Raw genomic sequence first — 22962 nt, 5'->3', positions numbered from 1 at the left:
CTAATCAATTTTAGTTTTCATTCATTTTTGTCATTTTTGCACCTTAACATTTTTTTTAATCGAATGCAACGAAAGACAAACTATCAAAAGTTTATAAGGTCAGAGTATCAGCATCAACAAATATCTGATGGGAGACTGATTTGGTAAATTATAGATATCATCTTTCGATACATACCCATTCATATAGATGCTGCCAAAGCATATCGCCGTTAACATTGCTTTCAAAACATAAACCTAAATGATTGCAACCCGACCATTTAAGTATTTGTACTGCATGGGACAGAAGTTCCTTTGTAATTATAGTTCAAGCTGTTGAAATAGTCTGTGTTTTTAATTTCATCGGTAGTTAAAGGAATAAAAGGCATACACATAGAATATTTGTTCCAAAAGAAACATTTTCCATAGATAGAATTATTTATTTTTTATAAAGTTCTTTAGGTTTTTGTGTAAAAAAAATATAATGACGCGGGGTAGGTTACATTTCGGCCATTAAACTTGAAAAAATGATGTGATTAATTTTATTGCAAAATAAAAATAACGATTTTGATTTATTATGGCAATAATTTTATAATTTGCAATGCTTATAGTTTATATTTATGTTAAAGAAAAACGGAGAAATTCTTTGAAAACGTTTGCAAATACTAGTATGTAAACTGGAATTCTCGTCTGTAGAATAGATACAGGAAACATAACAGTTTTTTCAAATTACATAACACACTTTTTTTCAAATTATTATAAGCAAGATTTATATATATTTGTTATAAAAATCCTTGTCATTAGGAAGTTGGTAAATCTTGGAAAATGAAGGTTAATTTAATAGAAATGTTTTTTTTTTTACATTTATTAATACAAATGTATACTTGAATTATATTTTTAGATTATTTAAACATAATAATTATATTCTGCTACAATGTACATTCACTGTATTATGCTGTATAAGTTACGATGTCCATTTACTTCGTCTAATATAGATCGTGACCTTTAACCGGGTCACGTTATGCAATAACTCTGACCTGCAATACACTTATCACAGTTTTGACCACAACATGCGAACTGACCTGCTTTCATTACGCTGTGGATATTTGTGAATATTTTTCATATTATTTCAAAAAAGAAAAGAAAGATTTTAACGGATTTTATTGTGAATTATGTGATTTGAGTTTGGAACTACAGTTAAATGTCGTCGAATTATTACACAGGTAAATATTTATGTTTATTTTCATAGATGTTAGATGAATTATGTAATACTCTATATAGCCAACCGAACCATCTAATAATGGTTATTGTTTGTTGACGCCTTTAAAATTTATGCATTAATAAAAGGTGTTAAAACATGTGTTTTAAAATCGACAGTAATTTCTAAACGCTCTTTCAAAACATCTTAAAAACGTAAAAATGCAAATCTTTTCGAACAACATATATCGATTTATTGATAAGAAAACTGGCCAGAGCATTGACCATCTGCAGATATATTGAACCACGTGTGCTATTTAATGACCTCCATTATGAATTTTTAATTTTTTTATATTAGCATTTATATGCACACGTGATTAACGACAGCCGTCAATGAGTAAGTTTTGCATGATTGTTTTATTTGATGTCTTCTGTATAAGTTACTTAACATTTGTTGCCTATTTATGCCTTAGCCAAATAAAATATTCAATATTTAATTTATATATTATATACTTTCAAGAATTAATAGCTAAATTATCTTTTTATACATGTATACATCTCTGTCATTTAAAAATGTCATTTAAAAAACAAATTTAAAATAATAATAAACATATCATAAAGAAGCTGTTCTTTTATTTTCCTAATTTGTACACAAAGTTGTAGAAATAATCGATTAAAAAATCATTTCTATTTTTTATGTTTAGACTGTAACGGTATTTAAATCCAAAATATTTATTTTTCTGATTTACCTACTATGGTTGTAAATTTGACCTTTGTTAAGTACATGTACATGTGTTGTGGTCAGTGTTTATCAGCCGGAGAGAAAAGCAATAAACGCTAGTAACATATACTGTCCATTTTCTAGGTCAAATTACAAATGAGGTACTTGGACTGAAAGTTATTTATATAAGCTATATGTATCCGATTTACTAATACAATTATTTATTATCTTAAACTATTCATTTATTTTGATTAGTTTGACGTGATTCTTTTTATAACAGTGACAATTTAAAAAAAATATTAAAATAACTTCTATATATTTTTTTCTATTATTTTTTTGGTTATTAAATAAAATGACTCGTAATATAAAATTACTTGTGAAATTAAATAATTGAATAAAAAACGAATTTGTATGTTCTTCTATTTGAAATGACGACGCATTTATTTTTTCTTCGACTAAATTATGTTCCAATGTAAAGGAGTAGGTCCGGTAAGGGCCGATTTTGGCCTCAAATTTCAGGTTCATTTAACGAAAGATTTTGGACACTTTTTAAACACTTAAGTGTCTATTTCAATTGAATCAATTAGTTTATGTGAAAGATTTTAACTGATTTAGTCATTAAAAACGCTCCGATTCAAGCTAAAATATGAAAAAATCTATCAATATGCCAAAAAACGTCACGTTTCAGATGGCTTTTGTCAAAAATGAAAGTGGCCGCATCCGTGTTCATCCTCAACCTTTATATATGTTATGTATTATCATCAAGTACAACTTACATTTCAATATTATGAATGAACACGAATGTGGCAACTTTCATTTTAGACGGAAACCATCTAAAATTTAACTAAAATGCTCAAATTGTGAAGATTTCAATAATTTAGCATGACTTAATGATGATAGTACCCGATATATGTGCATTGTTTTGTCAAAAACAGCCCATATTCGTGTAGCAGAAGCATTCTACTTTCAAGTAAATAGATAAAAGATTACATTTTCACAATTTTGTAAAACTGTTATATTTTGGGGCCAAAAGGGGGTCTTACTGAACCTACTCCTTTCGGAGAATGGAAAACTGACAAAGTTCCACGTGTCGTAAAATAAATTACAACAAATCATATTATTAGATGTTGTTTTCTTTTTCTTTTTAAGGAAAACTTATTACCATCTTTCGATATTTTCGAAATAGTATCTAGAAAATAATGTAAAATAACAAACTTAATTTTAGCATCATGCATTACGATTTGATTATTTGCTATAAATGGAATTGAAAAAATAACTTCACAATTTGATCTTCCCCAAGGTTAATGAAATGATTAATAAGCCGAATTAAAAGTCACCAATGTTTTTGCATATGACGTTTTTCTCTGTTTTGATAATAAATTCACTTTAAAACATGGGCTATACTCTAAATGTTATTTTTTGTTAAATTTATTTTCACCACACGACACGTTACAAGTATCTTAGTAAAACATTTATCCCTCGTAAATTATTTTTCTCGAAAGCTCGGTAAAATCTTGTAGTTGCGAAGCTTTCATGCAACCACCATATAACTTGCGATGTATATATTTGAAAAAATGCGACTTGAGATTCGGAATCATCAAAGAATGGTATCTCATAACATGTAAGAACGCAATATCATATTACGTTTCTTCATAATGTTCATGTTTAAAATTTTACCAAATTGAACAACAGTCAACGTTTTATTCACTTTTTGATGAAAAAGTCAGACGCAAAAATAAGAAAATATTTGTTGTGTTAAAAATTCATGTCTAAATATAGATGATATATAGATTTCACCATTGTTATAGATACGTATGGAAATAAGTCAGAACAAAACATTATACTACGATGGCTTTTGTTTTCCAAGAAGAACATCTGCAACTTTTATAATCTTCGTAGAAGACACGTTCAAGTTCAAGTCTGTTATAAGTACACATTTTTTTGTCATATATAAAGGTGTCAAAATTCTCTATTCAATCGACAGACAGCTCATTTACGAAGTCTGCATTATTTTTTTATGGAATTCGAATTTATAGTACATGGCAATTTCTATTTCATAAAAAGAATAACAATGACGGGATCAAGTAATGCACAAAAAAAAATAGCATGCACATACGAAAGAATAAAATGGGAAGCACAAATTCTGGGGCCTTTCTGTTTGATTTTGCCATGTTTGTTTCCCGGTAATCGTAAAACAAAACGGTGTCCAGTACGGTCATAACGCATGTATGTAAGCGTGTTATTCCAATAAGCAATGACTAATTATTGTCTCAGACTTACTCAGTGCAGGCCTTATATAAACCAAATCATGCCATATTTATTCGAATGCTATCGGTAATGAATACCATTACTTATTCGAATGTACAAAAAAAAAATGTATTTCTATCCATTTCTTAAAAAAAAAGAAAAAAGAAAAAATCAACACATTCCTGGGAGTCATATAAAATATCACAGCTGAACCGATATGATGGCCTACTTTTCAATTTAAATTGTTGAAAGGAATGTAACCTAAAGTAATTACTTTTTCCATTTTAGAGGTTGTTATATGTTTTCCAGATACAAATGTATATTTTGTATACGTTTTTCTCTTGTTTTACATGTGTATATGGCAGATTGTTTGAGATAACACATTTTTATTATATATATGAACTAAATCATTTGTATAAGTTTTAGTTGTGTTCTTTTAAAAAGGAATGCGCATGTCCACTGCTACATAATGTATGGCTATGTTCAAAGTAAACCTACTCTTCAAATTCCTTTGTCAAAGTTGACCGCATGTGTAACGGCTATTCTGTTAAGGTCAATAATGCCATATTTTTTGCGTATTTATCCATTCCCTCCCTCCCCTCCCTTTTTGTTTTTTTAGCTTTAGCCCACATGTAAGGTATTCACAGAAAAGCGATTCGTATATACGCACCTTATTCTACATTTTCCTCATTTTACAAGAATTCAATTGGGGCCTGGTTTTCGAGAGTATCTTATGACTAAGACTTGTGAACTAGAATTTTAATTACTTGTCATGTATAATTTCTGTGCCCCTCTACTTGCCGACTTGTTTCTTTATTATTATGAGGCTGACTTCATGCAGGAACTTCTTAGGAAGAAAGATAAGAAGTTAGCAATATCCGTTAACTCTACTTTCCGCTATATAGATGACGTTCTTTCACTAAACAATTCAAAATTTGGTGACTATGTGGAACGCATCTATCCCATCGAATTGGAGATAAAGGATACTACAGATACAGTTAAGTCGGCTTCATATCTTGACTTACATCTAGAAGTTGACAATGAGGGTCGGTTGAAAACAAAACTTTACGACAAAAGAGATGATTTCAGCTTTCCAATTATGAACTTTCCATTTCTAAGTAGCAACATTCCAGCAGCACCTGCATACGGGGTATATATCTCCCAATTGATACGATATTCCCGTGCTTGCATTTCCTATCATGATTTTCTTGATAGAGGGTTACTGCTCACAAGGAAGCTATTAAACCAAGAGTTCCAAATGGTGAAGTTGAAATCATCCCTTCGTAAATTTTACGGACGCCGTCACGAGTTGGTTGACCGTTATGGAATAACCGTTTCACAAATGATATCGGATATGTTCCTTACGTCGTAACTACAATCCCCTTCCCTTTCACGAATGTGACCTACCGGAATAGACTATTTAACGGATTTGTAATCACATAAGCAACATGACGGGTGCCACATGTGGAGCAGGATCTGCTTACCCTTCCGGAGCACCTGATATCACCCCTAGTTTTTGGTGGGGTACGTGTTGTTTATTCTTTAGTTTTCTATGTTGTGTCATGTGTACTATTGTTTTTCTGTTTGTCTTTTTCATTTTTAGCCATGGCGTTGTCAGTTTGTTTTAGATTTATGAGTTTGACTGTCCCTTTGGTATCTTTCGTCCCTCTTTCATGTTAATTGTAATAAAAATATTTGTTGTCTTTCTCAGTTAGCTAAATAGTTAAGATTTCATTTTTCTCAACTACGTGAATTGGAATTTGAATCTCCTGCGACTTACAATTTGGGATTTTTTTTTCTAACTCATGGTTTTGTATAAAAAAAATATACATACTGGTTTTTTTTTCCTGGTATAGTACTATGATAAAGTATTTGCACGGGCATTTCGTTAAGCGGGTACTTTCGAAAATCAGGCCCCTGCTCTCTAAGATAGCATGAGGTACAAAGATTCTGCAGATAACTTTTTATATTTCACAAGTTCGATTGTAAAGGCTCCATTATAAGAGCGAACTCATTCTGAACTATTTTACGTTGTCTAAAAATTGTGAAAAATCACAAGAACATCCCTTGACCACAAGCGCTGATCTGATCATCTTATCTTGACCGATTATCCATACAATAAACAAATTAGAATACTTATGAGAATGGACACGTTGATGTTTATATACTGTTAAAAATGTAGTGCCTGACGGAAAACATACTTTTGTATTTATCCTAACTTGTTAACTTGTATTTTTACCGATTGACTTGTTTATTTAGAAGATACCATGAAAACTGAAGTGAAAATAAATAAACAAATCGAAGAACAGCATTAACGTAAATTGATTTACCTAGAAGCTACATTTTTCACTATTCTATAAGTATGATAAGCAAGAAAAATACATAAATGTTTTTATTGATCTATTTCTTGACCCCATGTGATTGCTTTCAACTTATCCGGCGAGTAATATATCAATTTTAATTAAATCTAAAATAAGTGTATTGTTATCTAGGTTAAGCGCACGTCTAACCATATGCTTCTTTATTAATATTAGCCAAGACAGTAATTTGTGTCTTACAGATCAATACGTTCAGATTTGAGTCTATATTCAGGATTAAGACATGTTCTTATAAGAAATATCATCTTGTTTCATGTCTATTTCCCCAAATATAAATACTTTAAAATTTATTATTATTTTTTTATTGAACGGGTTTTTTATTTTTTTATTTTTTTTATAAATTCTGTCTATTTTGTATTTATCGCAATACAAGTATTTATATCCGAAACTATTAGGTTCTAAATATCCGTCCTTTTAGAGTGCTAAGTATTGAGTATGCTGATGAAGTTAAGGGTGCTATAAACAGTTTCGTACTAAAAATTAGGGGTATTTCCCCAGTGAGATTTACATACTGATGGAATTCCCTGCTATTTATATACCACTAAATGAAAAAGTTGATTGTTTTTTATGTTCAATGTGAAAAACATATATTGAAGTTCAATTAAAATGCCACTTTTGTCAAGATTTAAAAAAAAAAAAATGTTTTTGTGACTTCCTACTATATGGGAGGCAACTCCATAAACAGCTGATTTTCACCTGTTGCAAAAAGCACTTTGATTTGTCAGGTAAGATAGCTCCTTTCGGAGCAGGCGAACGTAGGCTGAAACTACATTTTCTTAAATCAGCCGGATAAGCTCTTCGAAATGCATATTATAAGAAATCTCAAATATATGCACAGGTTACTGATCCGTGTGTCCAAAGGTGGTCTGTTTTTAAGGTTTTTTAGGGGGAAAATGCCTAATTTCCAGCTGATAACTTGTACCAATTTGCATGTTTAAACAAGAGATGTTGGATTTTTTTTTATTTATTCAGAAAGTTCATAGAATTATCTTTCCATTGATGTATAGATATCTATATAACTATGAATATCTGACTTCTGCATGATGGGTCCACTATTACATGCCCTGTTACAGAATGACGTCACGTAAAAAACTGTTGATTGCACCCTAAGTCATGATCTTGGCCTTTTCTCCACACCTAACCCTTTTCAGTAAGTCTCCATCTAATATGACGACAAATTTATTATTACCAGATTATATGATGACAAGCTACTGATTGAAAACCTCAAATAATGTAGTTTGGTCATTATTGACCTACTTTCGACCTAATTGTGACTTATGAACTGAATGTTACGAATTTAGAGTTAAAGAATGTTATATAATATTGTACGGTTATATATTTTCAGATATTTTGAGAATTTTCCCATTATTACTTTTTATCATTGAAAACGGCATAAAAAATCACCCCTTTATCCTTGGACGTTTTACCTGTACAGTTGTTGCTAGGGTGCTCTCTTCGAGGTCCGCGTTCGAAGTATAAATAGTGGGTAGCTATTCAGTTCAAGTTGGATTATTCATTACAACAGTCACGTCTCAGTCATTACAGCTGAACGGACGTGCTGGGCCAGCTCTCCTTTACCCGCTATCTTCGATGAGGGTTTACAGTTAGATGAACAACGACATACTACTTAAGATGACAGAAACCAATCCATGCCGTACAGATAGACGTAGTAGTTGGCGTACCCGCGTTAACATGCACTCCAAAACCATTGTATCATGGGGAGTGTTATGCCGATTAACGTCCGAGGGCTGTATCCTAGGCTGTTGGGTGATACGACCTTCATTTCACTGCCTCACGGCTTTGGTCCTGATAACGCTTCCTGTCATCTTTAGAACTACGTCCACCATTCATCTACCAGTACTCACTCATCGAGGTTAGCGGGCTGCCAAGCTGACCAAACTGGCCCTGAAAGCAGCCGTTGTGAAGAAGTAAAATCCAAAATAGTAAACAAACCAAAATCAACTCACCAAAATCAAGATGGCGGCCTCCATTCGGCGTCCTTACTACCTGTTCCTGACCCACGGCAGAAATTATTCAAACGCTCATCAATCGCCTTCGGGCACCGAGCCGACCGTGCGAGGGCTGTATAGCCAGTCAAGGTCGTTAAACACTTCCATTTGTTGTTCAAGTCACGTCTCAGTCATTGCAGCTGAACGGACGTGCTGGGCCAGCTCTCCTTTACCCGCTATCTTCGATGAGGGTTTACTTTTAGATGATCGGCGACTTACATTGACTAACTACTTTAGATGACAGAAACCAATCCAACGCTGTACAGTAAACGGTGTAGTTGCGTATTCCCGCGTTAACATGCACTACAAAACCTATTGTAGATGGGGGAGTGTTATGCCGATTAACGTCTGAGGGCTGTATCCTAGGTGTTAGATGATGGATCTTCATTTCACTGCCTCGCGGCTTTGGTCCTGATAACGCTTCCATCATCGAGGTTAGCGGGCTGCCAAGCTGACCAAACTGGCCCTAGAGGCAGCCGTTGTGATGAAATAACATCAAAATTGTCAACAAACCAGAAAGAACTCACCAAAACCAAGATGGCGACCTCAAAAAGGGAGTCCACCACCTGTTCCTGACCGATGGCACAAAATTATTTAATCGCTCACCGAACGCCTTCGCGCACCGAGACGGCCGTGCAAGGGCTGTATAGTTAGTCAAGGTCGTTTAAAACTTCCATTTGTTGTTGTTCAAGTTGTCATTTGTACCGAAGACAGCAGACAGTGAACATCGGAAAGATTGGAAAGGAGTAGATTATAGCAGGCAGACGGTTTGGTTTAAGTGAAGTGTAGTGCTTGGAACCTGCGGCCAGAACATAGAAAGGCTGAGACTGCTGGTTCGGTACAGATTGTCCAAACATGGCTGGTGCTAGGGTTTTGCGTCTCACATCTCTCACTATTGCAGTGAGTTTTTGCTGACATACCATGCCTTAGTGCTACCCTCGCTGTTGTTCCGACAGTTATAGACATATTTATTTCATAAAGTTTCATACGAAAGTTTACACTGGTTTGAATAGTTTCCACATTCGTTTCAATAGGTATCATACATTTAGGTTTCAGACCAGTTCCATACATTTAGTTTTCAGACCAGTTTCATACATTTAGGTTTCAGACCAGTTTTATACATTTAGGTTTCAGACCAGTTCCATACATTGAGGTTTCAGACCAGTTTCATAAATTTAGGTTTCAGACTGTTAGAAAGGGTTTTAAACAGTTTTTAATTTAGCACGTTCGGGTTAAGTCGATACGTGTTTAAACTCGGGTTGTGTAGTTTTTGTTTTATATTTGGTAGCAAAGCGTACACTGTATGACTTTATAAATTTTGCGTTGCTCTTCAGATCCCAGGAAACTAGTACGAACCCGAGGATAAAATATAATAAAACGTCCCTGTCCGGTTACACGTTACATGAATAATTAGACAGTTTGTTCAATCGTTATCATCACATTATATTCATATATGTAAATAGATAAATTACAGATCATGAAATTGGAAATGGATGCCCACGCATGTGTTTCGCTGTTGTGTGATTTTGACCTTAACACTGATATTAGATTTTTTTTCTCCTACGCTCTCAACGTCGTTTACAGATAGTGAGTCTAATTTTGTTACAAACATATTGTTGTTTATTGATCATAAATCTCAAGAAGTTACATATATTATGTGTTGTTTTTTTTTAAATTTTGTTGACCTTAATTTTAAATAAATAAATCAAAGTAAATCCTTTGATAAATGAAACTCCTTAGTTTCAACTGTCCTTGACAATATTGAACTTATATTTCGTTTATATATAAATTCTGAAGATAAAGACAAAACCGTTCGATCTTGGCACCACAAAGACGTTTAACAATTCAAAATCTTAAAAAAATAACACATAAAACTGAAGCAAAAGCAAACCTTTGAAATCAATAGAGTTAAACTTTCGTGCGCCGGAAGTACAATCAGTTTCTGCTTCAGTAGATTTATAGGGACACGTTGTGATGCTAATGCCTAGTAAAAGTTATGACAGATACGTTTGTTATGTCATAAAATACCTCTGGATTCATTTGAATACAAGTATACGTGAGATTAATTATAGAAATCAGGATATTTCTACCATTCTATTGCGATTTTACTCCATATAAAGTACAGATTCTGCATGGTCCAAAAGATTTCAGCTCTGTTGAAAATATCGAAGATTTCTACATATAGACTTGGCCGAAGTCGTTTGCTTATATTTTCAAAGTTTAACTGCAGGTGAATTGTTAAATAAATGGCGGGAATGATCCCATCACAGTGCTTTTTGGGATACGATTGCTTTTAAGCAATCTGTAGAATTGTACCATTGACTCAGGGCCATGCCCTCACGTCAACCGTTTTATTCTAAACATCAAGGAACATCTCAGATTCTTGAGATTGTCTTGCTTTAAATGGTATAAAAAGCAAAAGGATTGAATTTAAACAACTGTCCTTTAATGTTCTTCCCATAATCTTCATGTTTCGATATTTCCCTTGACTTGTATGCGTGTTTTTAACAACACGGAAAATCAGAATTAAGCAGTATTTATATTTAGTGTTTTTATAAATTTAGAAACACGTCAGAGGGAATTCCCCAGTTTTGATAACATGCGAGAGTTCTCTGAATTCCGATCGATAAATCTCTTTCTGTCATATAAGAACTGAAGTGGAGTTTTCTTATATGTCACCGTTATGAAACTGATATTTGATATTGTACCTCCATAAAGAAATGGACGTCGTTTAATTAACATTTAATGTACGTCCTTGCTACAAATCACAAGTTTATGGTTTGTTAAGGTAATTATGCGCATGCGTATAGTTTTCTAGACTTGAAGGCCTTGAAGGGGTATCAGATTGAATGGTTGCTCTGGATTCCCCACTCCATTGATTAATTTGAAACTCACGAGATCCTTTCTCTGTTTGTCTGCTATTGAGGGTTATAGTTGTTGCAAAATTTTAAATCATATGCATCATTTAAATTAAAATAAATGTAGTCCACAACGTAAATGTGTAACTAGAACACCCCTTCAGCCAAAATGGAGTCTTCCATATTATCGCTTCGAGTTGTCTCCCTTCCGTAAGTAACTTTCGTCAAACGACGATACGTCGAGAAAAATTAACTCGTTCTGTCGATAGACGTATTAAAATAAAACCGATCGCAATTTAAACAGAGGAATGTGTACGGAAAGGAGTCAGTCATGCCAACTGACCCAAAGAAAATTAAATATTTAAAAGAGTTAGGAATGGGGTTCCACCTAGAATTCACGTAGGAAAATAGGTGATAAGGTACGAAGTGAAATACCTTCTCTCACTCTCAGTGACTGCTGTGGAAAGTAAACTTGGAATTGATAGTACAAAAATAAAACACAAAAGTACATTGTTCATACACTTGTATCGAGGATTGGCTATTTTTAAAGTTGAAAAACTTCAGATTACGTAAATATCATTTTACGAGCATTTTACACGTGCAGTTGGATTATTTTTGAAAATAATACTAATACATGTATCAATGAAAACAATGACAATCGAATCCCTCAGAGCAATCTGCTCTTTGATTTACCTTCACCAATGTGTTTACGGAAAACTTTGATACTGACAAACAATGACTTAAAGCAAGCTTACCTGGTCAGTTTTTTTTTTATGGAAAACTTTGATACTGGCAACCAATGACTTAGACAAAGCTTTCCTGGTCAGTTTTTGATAGAAAACTTTGATAGTGACAAAATATGACTTGGACTAATTTTTTGGTTCAAAACTTTTTGTAGCAACAAAAGATGCCTTGGACGAAGTTAACGTGGTCGGTCAAAGCAAATTTCACTAAGTTATAACGTTGACAGTGACAACAGGTTTTAGGCATACATATATATACCAAGGGCCTCTCATTTACTATGGAAATAGACGCACACTTTTTTTTGAAAATGCGACACGGAATTGGTAACGAATATGTTAAATTCGTATTGTCATTTGATAAATAAAAGTTATGCTGATTTTAAGGTGTACGGTTTTCTCTGCTTCAGCTTTTTTTTTCAGTTTGGGTCCGTTTTTTATTTATTTAGTTCAACCGGAAACTACTAGTAGATATCATATATATTTTTGGTAAATGATTAAATCAAGTCTTGTCAATCCCAGCATAATGACGAAGTTCAGGTGTGATTATAACCCGTGTATATAGCAAATCTCAAAAACACTGTTTGGTGGTGTGTCTGACAGAGGCACAACGTACAGATTAGGTAACCAGTAACATGTGCTATTGGTATCGGTATCGGATTCGACCAGGAACTTGGAATTTATTTGTTATATCAATTATGTGGGAAACAAATAGGCCCGTGGCATGATGTAATTTTAAATCAACACTATTGTCCGATGTTGCCAAAAAATGTATCTTAAAATATTAATAAAGTTGAATTCTCTCTTTCGCCGTATTTACATCATGCCGGCTATTTATTATTTAAGAAGACTAAGTATAGATACATTATAATAATGAAATACTTGTTTCAATATACTGAAATATTAGTCTTGAGCAAAGAAATCAGTATCTTAAGGTGTTTATACTCTAAAGGATTATTAGGGAATAGAAATATGACAAAACTGAGAGGGCTTTGCGCCCGCTTACATGTTTCTGAAAGCTCCATTTTAGAAGATTACCCATTTTGAAAAACCATCATAAAGAACAAATTTATCAAAATATGCTGTAAATGAAGGTGTTGAAGACTGTTCTTTGATCTATAAAGGTTTTTCTTTTACAAATTGTGACTTGGAATGAGCCGTGTCTCATTGGCACTCACACCACATCTTCTTATATCTATCTTGGTTGACTGACCATGAGTTAAAAAGGGAAAATACTCATCTTTAACTTGCGGTAAATTAAATGGAAGTCGTATTTTCTAAGGAATAGCTAAACAAATAATTTAATGATGCACTAAAATCTTGATAAAACGAGGTCTACAGACTGCAAGAATCTAAATTCCAATGATGCACGAGTTATAGAATTGGCATAATTGAGAAATCACCTTTTTAGTGGTTGCATCTGTGTATAGAGCTTGTATATTGTACAGACACCTGTCTAATGGTCGGCAAACTTTATGTTGCCCTCCCTATGTCTTTAATATCAAACTATCTTTAAAATATATACATCAGCCCCATATGTCTTATCAATCTAACTTTTACATTAAATACTAAGTATAATAAGTGCAAAATATTCAAATTAAAATTCTACATCATCTCTATATACATTCAAATATTGACCACTGTACGTCGTATAAAATTATGAAGCGAGGAAAAATTATACAAGATTTCAAAAGGCAAATGCTATCGAGATATGTAACGCAAACCTGCCACACTAGTGATACATGTTCTTTCTCTGTTTAAGGGTCTCTGAAAGCTCTATTTGTTTTAAACTCTTTAACCTTTTAAAAGTAGGTGATCTGTCTATATATAGCTACTGACCCATGATTTTTTGTCTGTTCTCAATATTTTTTGTATTGTACAATTTTTTTTTATCTCTTTTAACTTTCTTTTCTGTGTAGAAGTCATAAAATCAGTACGTTTAGACAACGTAAAAGAAACATTATGTGTCCACTATAAACCCTACAGACTCGCTTATGTCATTTTGACCTCCATGTCTGTTTATAGACAGTGACCGAACGTTGACCTGCCCCGGCCACTATTGACGACTTTCTTTCATAATAAATTAGGGGCGTATTCTTAGATATTTCTGGACAAAATCATTACATTAGAAATACCAATTATCCCAATTATCCTTTTTTTTCATTTAAAGACTAATTGATCTTTCAAGTTCCTTCTGAATTATTTCTAAAAGATATGAAGTACTCTGACCACTATGACGTTTCTAATTCAGACTTTTAACATAATATATGTCTACACTGTAGCCGAGATGCTTAAGAAAAGATGGAGAAATAACTAAGGTTTATTTCGTGAAAAATCACGATTTTTGCATTATGAAAAGAGGGGTTTTCGAAAAGTGGAGTTATAATTATTATGATGTTAAACATGCATGGATTTCAAATAACAGTGGCCAATGTTTATCAAGCTGGTAAGTAAATACGCAGTTATAAGGTTAAATTAAACAAAAAGGACGAGATACTAAAAAAAAAAGAAGAAGAAAAGAATTATATGTAAACATGTACTTATTTTGCATGTAGTAGTAATATATTGTTATTCACGAGATAAAACGTAAATTAATAAAATAGGGTTAAATTTAGTACTTTTCATATTGTAACGTATGGATTGCATCATATCAGTATAAGGGGTTTAAGAAGCTTAATGTTCATTTTGAAAACGTCTTATACGTGTGCTAAGTTTGTTCCGGTTTTTACATGTTTGCTAAGTTTGTTCCAGTTATTATTATTTACGCGAAATCTTGGATAAGAAAAGAAAAGAAAAAATAAAAGCGTTTGTATTTTCTGTTCATTATTTTTTTTCAAAATTTCTGAGTAGATAAACTTTTTATCGTGAAACAAATTTATTTTTAAATTGGTTATAACAATTGTTTTTAATCTTTGTCCAATAGCATTAAAGAAACCAAAATTACCTGCACCAGATGCACATTTTGACAATTGGCGTCGACTCTTCACCGAGTGTTAAACGAGGCTTCAATATTTGAAAATAGAATGTATAATACAAACGTGGAGAGCTGATAAAACCAAAAAATAAAATATTCTTAATAAAACAAAAATAGACATTTGTCATTTCGGTGTCTTTTATAGCTGACTTTGCAGTATGGGCTTTGCTCATTGTTGAAGGCCGTACGGTGACCTATAGTTCTTTTAAATGTCTGTGTCATTTGGTGTCTTGTGGATAGTTGTCTCATTTGCAATCATACCACATCTTCTTTTTTATAATTACTATTATCAAGTAATGCTGGTGTAAAATGTATATTTATTGTCAGTTTTTTTTTAATCATTTGTTTTGATAACTTAGAGGCATTTGGTTAAACATAATAACAAGTTTCAGCTAGTAACACAAAAATAATTGTGAAACTTATAGCCCTCCCTATTCCAGTATATTGTCAACAAAAGAACATCAGTTGTTCGACCTGTTAGTCAAATGCGTTTTGTTTAAATATACTTTTTCACTTTTTGGTCTTTTGGAAAATGTTTTTTGTGCTGTATTTAGACCCTTCTACAACGAAATTTGTTTTACATGCACACGTATAAAAATTGCGGTTTTTATCCAACGCAATCATAGGTTTGAACGTAGTTTTCAATTTAGACTTGGTTATTTTAATATAAATATAAAGAAATATATATGTAATCATTTAAATATAAAACAAACTTTGAGTAAGGAGTTTATAATAACGATACCAGTTTTCAATATTTGTGATTCAGTGTGGTTTCATTCATATGCCTCTTCACGAATATGAACCATAACGTTTCAATTACCGAAAAATTGGCGTTAATGCTTTTCGTCTCACCTATATTTCGATGTTTAGAAAGCTAGACAGACATATGCGTTTGGTTTCGGCATAGCCTTCGTGATTAGGAATAACTAATGGTAAACCAATATTATTTGGTATACAGTATTTTAGCTTTGAAATATCCCACATATTTCCATGGAAACTATTTTGCTGTACCCATTTGACTTTGAAATGTTGCATATAGTTTTGTTAATGCTTTAGGTTAGTCCTGGGGTTGAAGTCATAAAACTTTGCTCAGTGCTCGGAGCACAAAAATCATGCTCGAAACATAAAATCCAGCATTTTGATTGGTTGATTCTTGAGTCTGAGTACAAAAATCGTGCTCGAAAGTGTTATGACCGCAAGGCCAGAACTGCTTATGATAAGTCACTTATATTTTGTATGCAGTTGTACAACCATTGCCACACCTTATTTCCGTTAAATTTATATGGCCTCGCCCTCTAAGTCATGCGGCATTGACTATGAAACTTTTCCTTAATATATACTGGTCAACAAAAGAAACGATACAAGACTTTTTTCAAATTAAAGATAAAGTTTTCCATTCAATGGACCAATATTGAAAGAAGTAATACTTAATCATTATGGAAATATAAATCCGTTAAAAAAAATATATTTTTTCCTTTCGTGACGTTTTTTTCGCGATTTTTTGTTTTTTTACAAAATTTACATAAAACGACAATTTAAAAAAAAAAAGTTTCAAATAATGATGCCAACCTCTTATTTAAAGGTAAAGACAGTGTTTGCCATCAAATTGTTTTTAAAAATGATACAGTTTCTTCGTTTATTTGTTAAGCAAAGTTTGTCCCCACGAAAAATCGTTAAAATGTATACATTATCAACTGATTTACCATAGACAGTATGTGTAAAGTGATATTCAAAAAGCGGTAACAATCTTCAAACTTATCCGAAAGGTTCCAAATTTACAGTGTGTTGTTTTCATATCTTAAGCATTGATTGAGATTTCAAAAAACACTTTTTTCCCAAAAATTTGAAAAAAAAACAATATTTCAACCCATTACTTACAATATGAACATTACTTGATTAGCATATTGAATATTTTTAAACAGATTAGAAATTTTATTTAGAACTTAGAAAATTATGTGTCGATTTTTTATTCAACTTTCCGCAAAACTAATTTGCATCCTACGATCGTTTACACTGAATTTAGATGCTTTCCGACAAGTTTTGAGTTTTATTATCACATGTGAATACATTGCAAATGAAAGCTTTTTAAAATAGTGTATCTCATTTTTTTTTTTATATTTAATACTTTTTGATAAATTTTATTTCAAAGTCGTGTATCGTTTCTTTTGTTGACTAGTATAGATAAAGCCAATGAGGTCAATTATGTTTAGTCATCAAAGATTAAGCACCCTGACTATTCTGTGTATCTTCATCTAAGAGGAATAATACAGATTCTTTTTTCCGAACTTAAGAAATATACGATAAAGACAACACATGTCTTTCTAAGTTAGAAGTCTGAATTAATTTCCTTATGGATGTTGAATTCCAAATCTTTTCAACACTTTTATGGATATCATAAACCTCTTTTGTTTTCGTCCAGAATATCAATAAAATATTTTCAACTTTTATGTTTTATCATTCTTAAATGACTGCTGTTTTCAACTATAAGTTGTAACACAAGGCAATGCATTCGTAATTTGTTGCTTACCAACATATTTAGAACACCGCATAAAAAATGAAATTTTTTTTTTTTAAAAGAGGATGTTGGTATAATTGGTAATGAGACAAATCTCCACAAACAGGAGAAACGAGAAAACTAACTGTCTGACTTATGTGCAAAAAAATAAGCGAATAATAAATACATAATAGACAGCAACAAATCACAGGCTCCTGACTTAGGACAGAGAACTCAACGTCTATGTCATCACTGCTTATCACATGGATCAAATTCTATTGAAGATGAGACCATGGCCATTTTACAGTAAATTGTCCATTATATGATGAACAGAGGAAATTATTATTTGATAAAGTTATCACTTTTTGTACTAATTTTAAAGAACTACCTAATGATAAGAAATATTTCTGGCTGTTCACAAATGAGCATTTACCAACTCTCATGTGCCTAGGAAATTACATTATTAAAGGTTTAGAAATAAGATCCATGCAGATGTAAACAAAATATATGAAATAATATAATATTTTATTGTTATAAGATTTAATATAATAGTAATATAAAACACATGTTGTGTTAGGCTCTGATCCTGTTCATAATGTTATAGTATGGTATTCGTTTTCTGTTTTGCTTTTTCCAATCATATTGTGTTGTAAAATGATGCCCTTTATGGGTTCTTGGTTAGATTAATAAAATTCTTATCTTATCTTATCTTATAGCATGTTACGAGATTATACATGTCTTCTGTAACTAGGGACAGTGTTATAACAGCACAACATTATACACGAACTATACAAATCATTTTAAAAGGTTTCACTCATCAGTCATTTGAGTTCTAGTGAATAGTTGTCTCACTGACAATCATACCACATGTCCTTATTTTGCATTGACTCATCAGCACGAACAAATCATGCAAAAGGACCTAAAAACCGATATGAGAGTACTCGCAGTTACTGAAATCTAAGTCAAAGGCAAAAACAACCAACACAAATTATGTATTTAAGACTTGATATTAATCATTATATATCCATTGGATTTAGTGTAGCAAAGACGTCACAAATAGTCCGAGAAAACAAGATTTTGTACAAGACCAAAATGTTAGAATCAAATATCCCTTAAAAACAACCATGCAAAAAAAACCAACCTAATGCACATTGAAGATGTTTTATTTACTAGAAAATGTATCATTCCACCTAGTAAACTTACTTATATCAAAAGTCATTTCAAGGCACTCGCAGAATTTTCTTTTTTTCTTTTATTTCAAATGAATGTACAATGAATCTCCATTTCTTATTGCAAAATATGTTTCTATAAATTAGAGGCAACAGAAGATTATTGATGTTGAAGACAATATCTTAAAATTATTTTTTTTAAATTTTCCAGGAATTGCGTTGTGAATTTTATGCTCTATTATTCCGATGTCACGATACACTTTATCTTTTTATCAAGCCACCACTAGATTATCATTTTGTTCACATGGCAGGTCAATTGTTATAGATGAATTTATTAATTATTTGTATTTCAACTATAGTCAAACAATAAAAAAAGAGCAAACGAACTGCACTGTAAAACCGGCGTCTTCAAAATCATATCAAAAATCACTAGAACGATTTCAATAGTGTGACCGTGTGAAAAATGTGAATGAAAAAGAAAATAATTTATAGTTTTCAATGGTCTGTCAAATTACCTGGGTGATGAAGTACTAAGAACTTAAAAAATTCTTAAGAATTCGAATGCAACATTTCTGTATTATTTTTAACTATTCACTGACCACAACCAAGGTCAGTTCACTCCCCAGGGCTTGTAATTCTAGCTGCTTGACCGATTGGACATCACTTTATTACGACGTATCCTATTTGAAATTGTCAATTCATGAATTAAATAGCGTAGAGGAAATGGCACGGTGACCGTCGAAACCATCTTACCGCAATAGTGGACTAGACATGTTGAGAAATATTCAGAGTCAAGAAATTCAACCGGATCTTACTTTTTTAACAAAACAGTTTTCATGGAATTTAAGCTTACAGAATAATAATTTTAATAGTAACGGACAGAATATTTTCATGAGCGTTCCAAGCGGTAAGTGTGTTATTTTTCTCTCAACATGAACAAAGGTGCGTCACGTTTATATTAGGTGGACCTGCACAAGCACAGGTACCCGTAAAGCGAGGAATGTTTTCCAATTATAAATTAAATTACTGAGGAATAATTTCTGGTGCAACTGTATATTTTGGGCAGGTATTAAATTAGCTACCTTCTGTAAAGTATTTTGCTTTCTATATAGTTGAAAAAGCTTGTCAATGACTGAAATTTCGTCTTGGAAATCATGGTTTATTTACAACTTTAATATACAATTCTAGCCTATGATTAATGTCTTTTTTGTGTTAATAGTGTCGTCCTGTTGAGTCGAGCCTTTTTAACCTAATTATTGTAGATCCTATGTTGAACTGTTGTATCATTGTCTCAGGTAGGGATGAGTATTCACTAACAGGCATTGTTTTACCGCTGCATTTGATATATACATGTATATTTGCTTGTCACAAGCAGGTTGCTATCTACCTATAAATTTGTTATTTTCATATTATATATCAGACCATTTGCCATGTTTGCGTTTATCTTTTGAATTATTTCACTCGGTTGTCGAAAGCAAAACAAACCAAACAGTATATACATTTGTTTTAAATGTTGTTCCTCTGATCATTGGTAGTTAGTTATCTCAATCACATCATATCTTTATTTTTATGTGGAAAGCTAGAACAGAAATTGCTTTGGTTTTAGCTAATTTGGAAGACTATTTTTCGTTCTAAAGAAATCATTTTTGGTGTCAAACTGTCATGTTGAAGTAGTCTGTCTGAACCATAAAAAAGTTTATATGTTTTTACAAGACATTTAATAAAATTAATTTACAAACATTAGGAAGTATTCCGAAGAAAATAACTGAATATTATAACAATCCCATGAATAACGTACATTTTACATTCTTTCACATTTTCAAGGAAGTAATGCACTTGTACAACATCTTCGAATTTTAATGTTCAAAGTTTTATTAAATAGTGCTACATATATACATGTATTTGAAATTGCGTAAATACTGTAATCAGCTAGTTAAATCTTCGTTACAGTCTATTCTTACCAAATGCTATTATTCAAATCAAACCATGCCACCTCCTATATCATGTATAAGTGCCTGTCATAAAACAGGAACCTGTGATTCAGTAATTGTTATTGGTTGCGTTCTGTCATATTTGTTTTTCGTTTATTGTTTTGTCATTAATCAGTCCGTTTGTTTTACATTTGAATTTGTACCAGAAACACAACAGAATAAGTAATTCGTCACATACGCACTCTTGTAAAATACTACTGGAATAAACAAAATTTGCCAAGGACTTTCAAAACAATTGCTGAGTTAATGATGAATATTTTCATTCTGCATATAACCTCCATGATGATTATTTGCTTTTACTCGCTGATAACATTCTTATTTATCACCACCTGACTAAATCTTTCATCCTTTAGAATTAAGATAAGACAAGATAGGGAGGTTTCTGTTCGTTTTTCACTAAGTTGATGGATTTTCACACTCAGTTAATGAGATAAAAAAAAGGGGTAACGATGATAAACCACGTTCAGTTTCTATAATGGACAGTCAGTCTCCTTTGATGGCTGAAGTTTCAACCCAGCACGACTGCAATCTAAAATAGAATTCTTCAATATGTTCCTATGGTAACGCCTTCGATCCACATAAATTGACGGCCAAAATTGACTGGTCACTGTAAGAGAATACATAAAACAAAGGCAAAATTGCAATATTTATCGGTTCTATCATAGATGCAATGGTTCTTCATTCATTTGACTGGCGCTGGTTTGTTGTTAAGCTTAATAAACCACCGCATAATTACTCAAAATTATTTCTTTGACAGCTCTGATAAATCTTCATGCACACAACTATACAATTATTTTTTAATAAGGTTTCATGATTTGCAGAAGGTGTTATGTATTCTAAAATATGTATAAATTCAAGTTTATACCATATGTTTATGTGTATTCAACTGCTATAATTTGGATTCATCTGCTATAATCATTGGTAAAAAAAAACGAAACAAGTTGTCAACTTTCTATGTGAAAAAAAACCAATGTCAACTAGAACGTTGTCTCGTAACTTAATTGTATGAAGCATATCAGACTTGTGTTGCATTTTCAGAGATGTAGACGCAGAGATGTATAAATATGGTACCAAAATATATATGGAATTAAGGCTATTAAATAAGTTTATGCATTGTGTGATACAATTCGAATGATTGTTCTTTTAGACCGATTGAGATATAAACAACTGTTCTTTTTTAATCTTTAAAATATCATTCCAAATGGTAGAATTAAATAGTTTCAATAGCATACCAATGGCATTCTTTTGAAACAGTGATTTTCTCAGGGTATATTAGTTTACCGTTGTAGTAGCGACTCTCCAATTCAGATGGGTATTACATGTATGGGTTCACCTTTGCTTTTTTTCAAACAATAAAAATACCAGTTTAATCTAACTTCACCGCTTGTACATTATAATGTGCTTAATTAATCATTTTGAATAGTGATGATTTTATGTGCATAGTATGAATCATAATGAGTATACAGATTTGTTGCCAGAATCAAACTCAAAAAGATATAAACATCAATAAAGGTGTCTTTCTATAATTAACAATCATCAATAAAAACATATTCTACGGATACCTATCATTAACGATATCTATATGACCTTACAAATCTGCATTTAATTGCAAATATGCTGATAGTTTGGATTATTATTTTTTTTTGTAATGTATCATTTATTATAAGCTTAAAAAAGCAAATAAGTAAAAAAAATAGTAATTCGTATGAACTTGACCAATATAGCTTCCTTTATCTAACATGTACATGATGTGTTGCTGCATTAAGACATACGGAAGACATTTAACAGTATGTAGACATCTACCGTCTTCACACCGTTTCTGTGCTTTTAAACAGATGAAACGAAATCTGTAAAGGAAATAGTTCAATCAATAAGTTATTCTCTACACTCTTTTGCTCCAAAATAAGCCACAAAGGAAGATAACTCAATATCAATCATAATTGCTATTTATATATATATAATCAACTGAATATTGATCTGTTGATTATTTTATTCCTTATTCGCGATGATAGCTACTCTTTATAAAAGGAAATAAAACAAGATGGCATCCTTTGTAGATAGTTTGATTCTCAGTGTCTTTGCCTTTGTTTCCCGTCCGCAACTTATTGCAGATAACATAGAAACACTGTGCGTCCGTCCGGTTTTGTTTGTGCTCTCACATGAACAATTCTTGCCAGAATTTTACGACACTTATATCATAAAGGTTAA

General features: G+C 32.1%; 1 protein-coding gene across 3 annotated transcripts in view; it reads left to right on the top strand.

The window, feature by feature from the left end:
* The first annotated feature begins 1045 nt into the window (after positions 1–1045).
* The window catches only part of LOC139490915 (protein lin-28 homolog), a 52484-nt gene continuing 30567 nt past the window's right edge, over positions 1046–22962 (top strand). The window contains exon 1 of one of the 3 annotated variants that reach the window (XM_071278054.1): positions 1046–1199. In XM_071278054.1, coding sequence (XP_071134155.1) covers positions 1178–1199 — 22 coding nt within the window. In that variant the 5' untranslated portion in view covers positions 1046–1177. Of the gene's footprint in view, positions 1200–14467; positions 14573–19486; positions 19671–22962 lie in introns of those variants that run through there. The other 2 variants (XM_071278053.1, XM_071278052.1) reach the window with 2 other exon arrangements.

Source organism: Mytilus edulis, chromosome 10 (assembly GCF_963676685.1).
Source record: "Mytilus edulis chromosome 10, xbMytEdul2.2, whole genome shotgun sequence".
NCBI lineage: Eukaryota > Metazoa > Mollusca > Bivalvia > Mytilida > Mytilidae > Mytilus > Mytilus edulis.
This window is presented reverse-complemented; position numbering and strand designations above follow the sequence as displayed.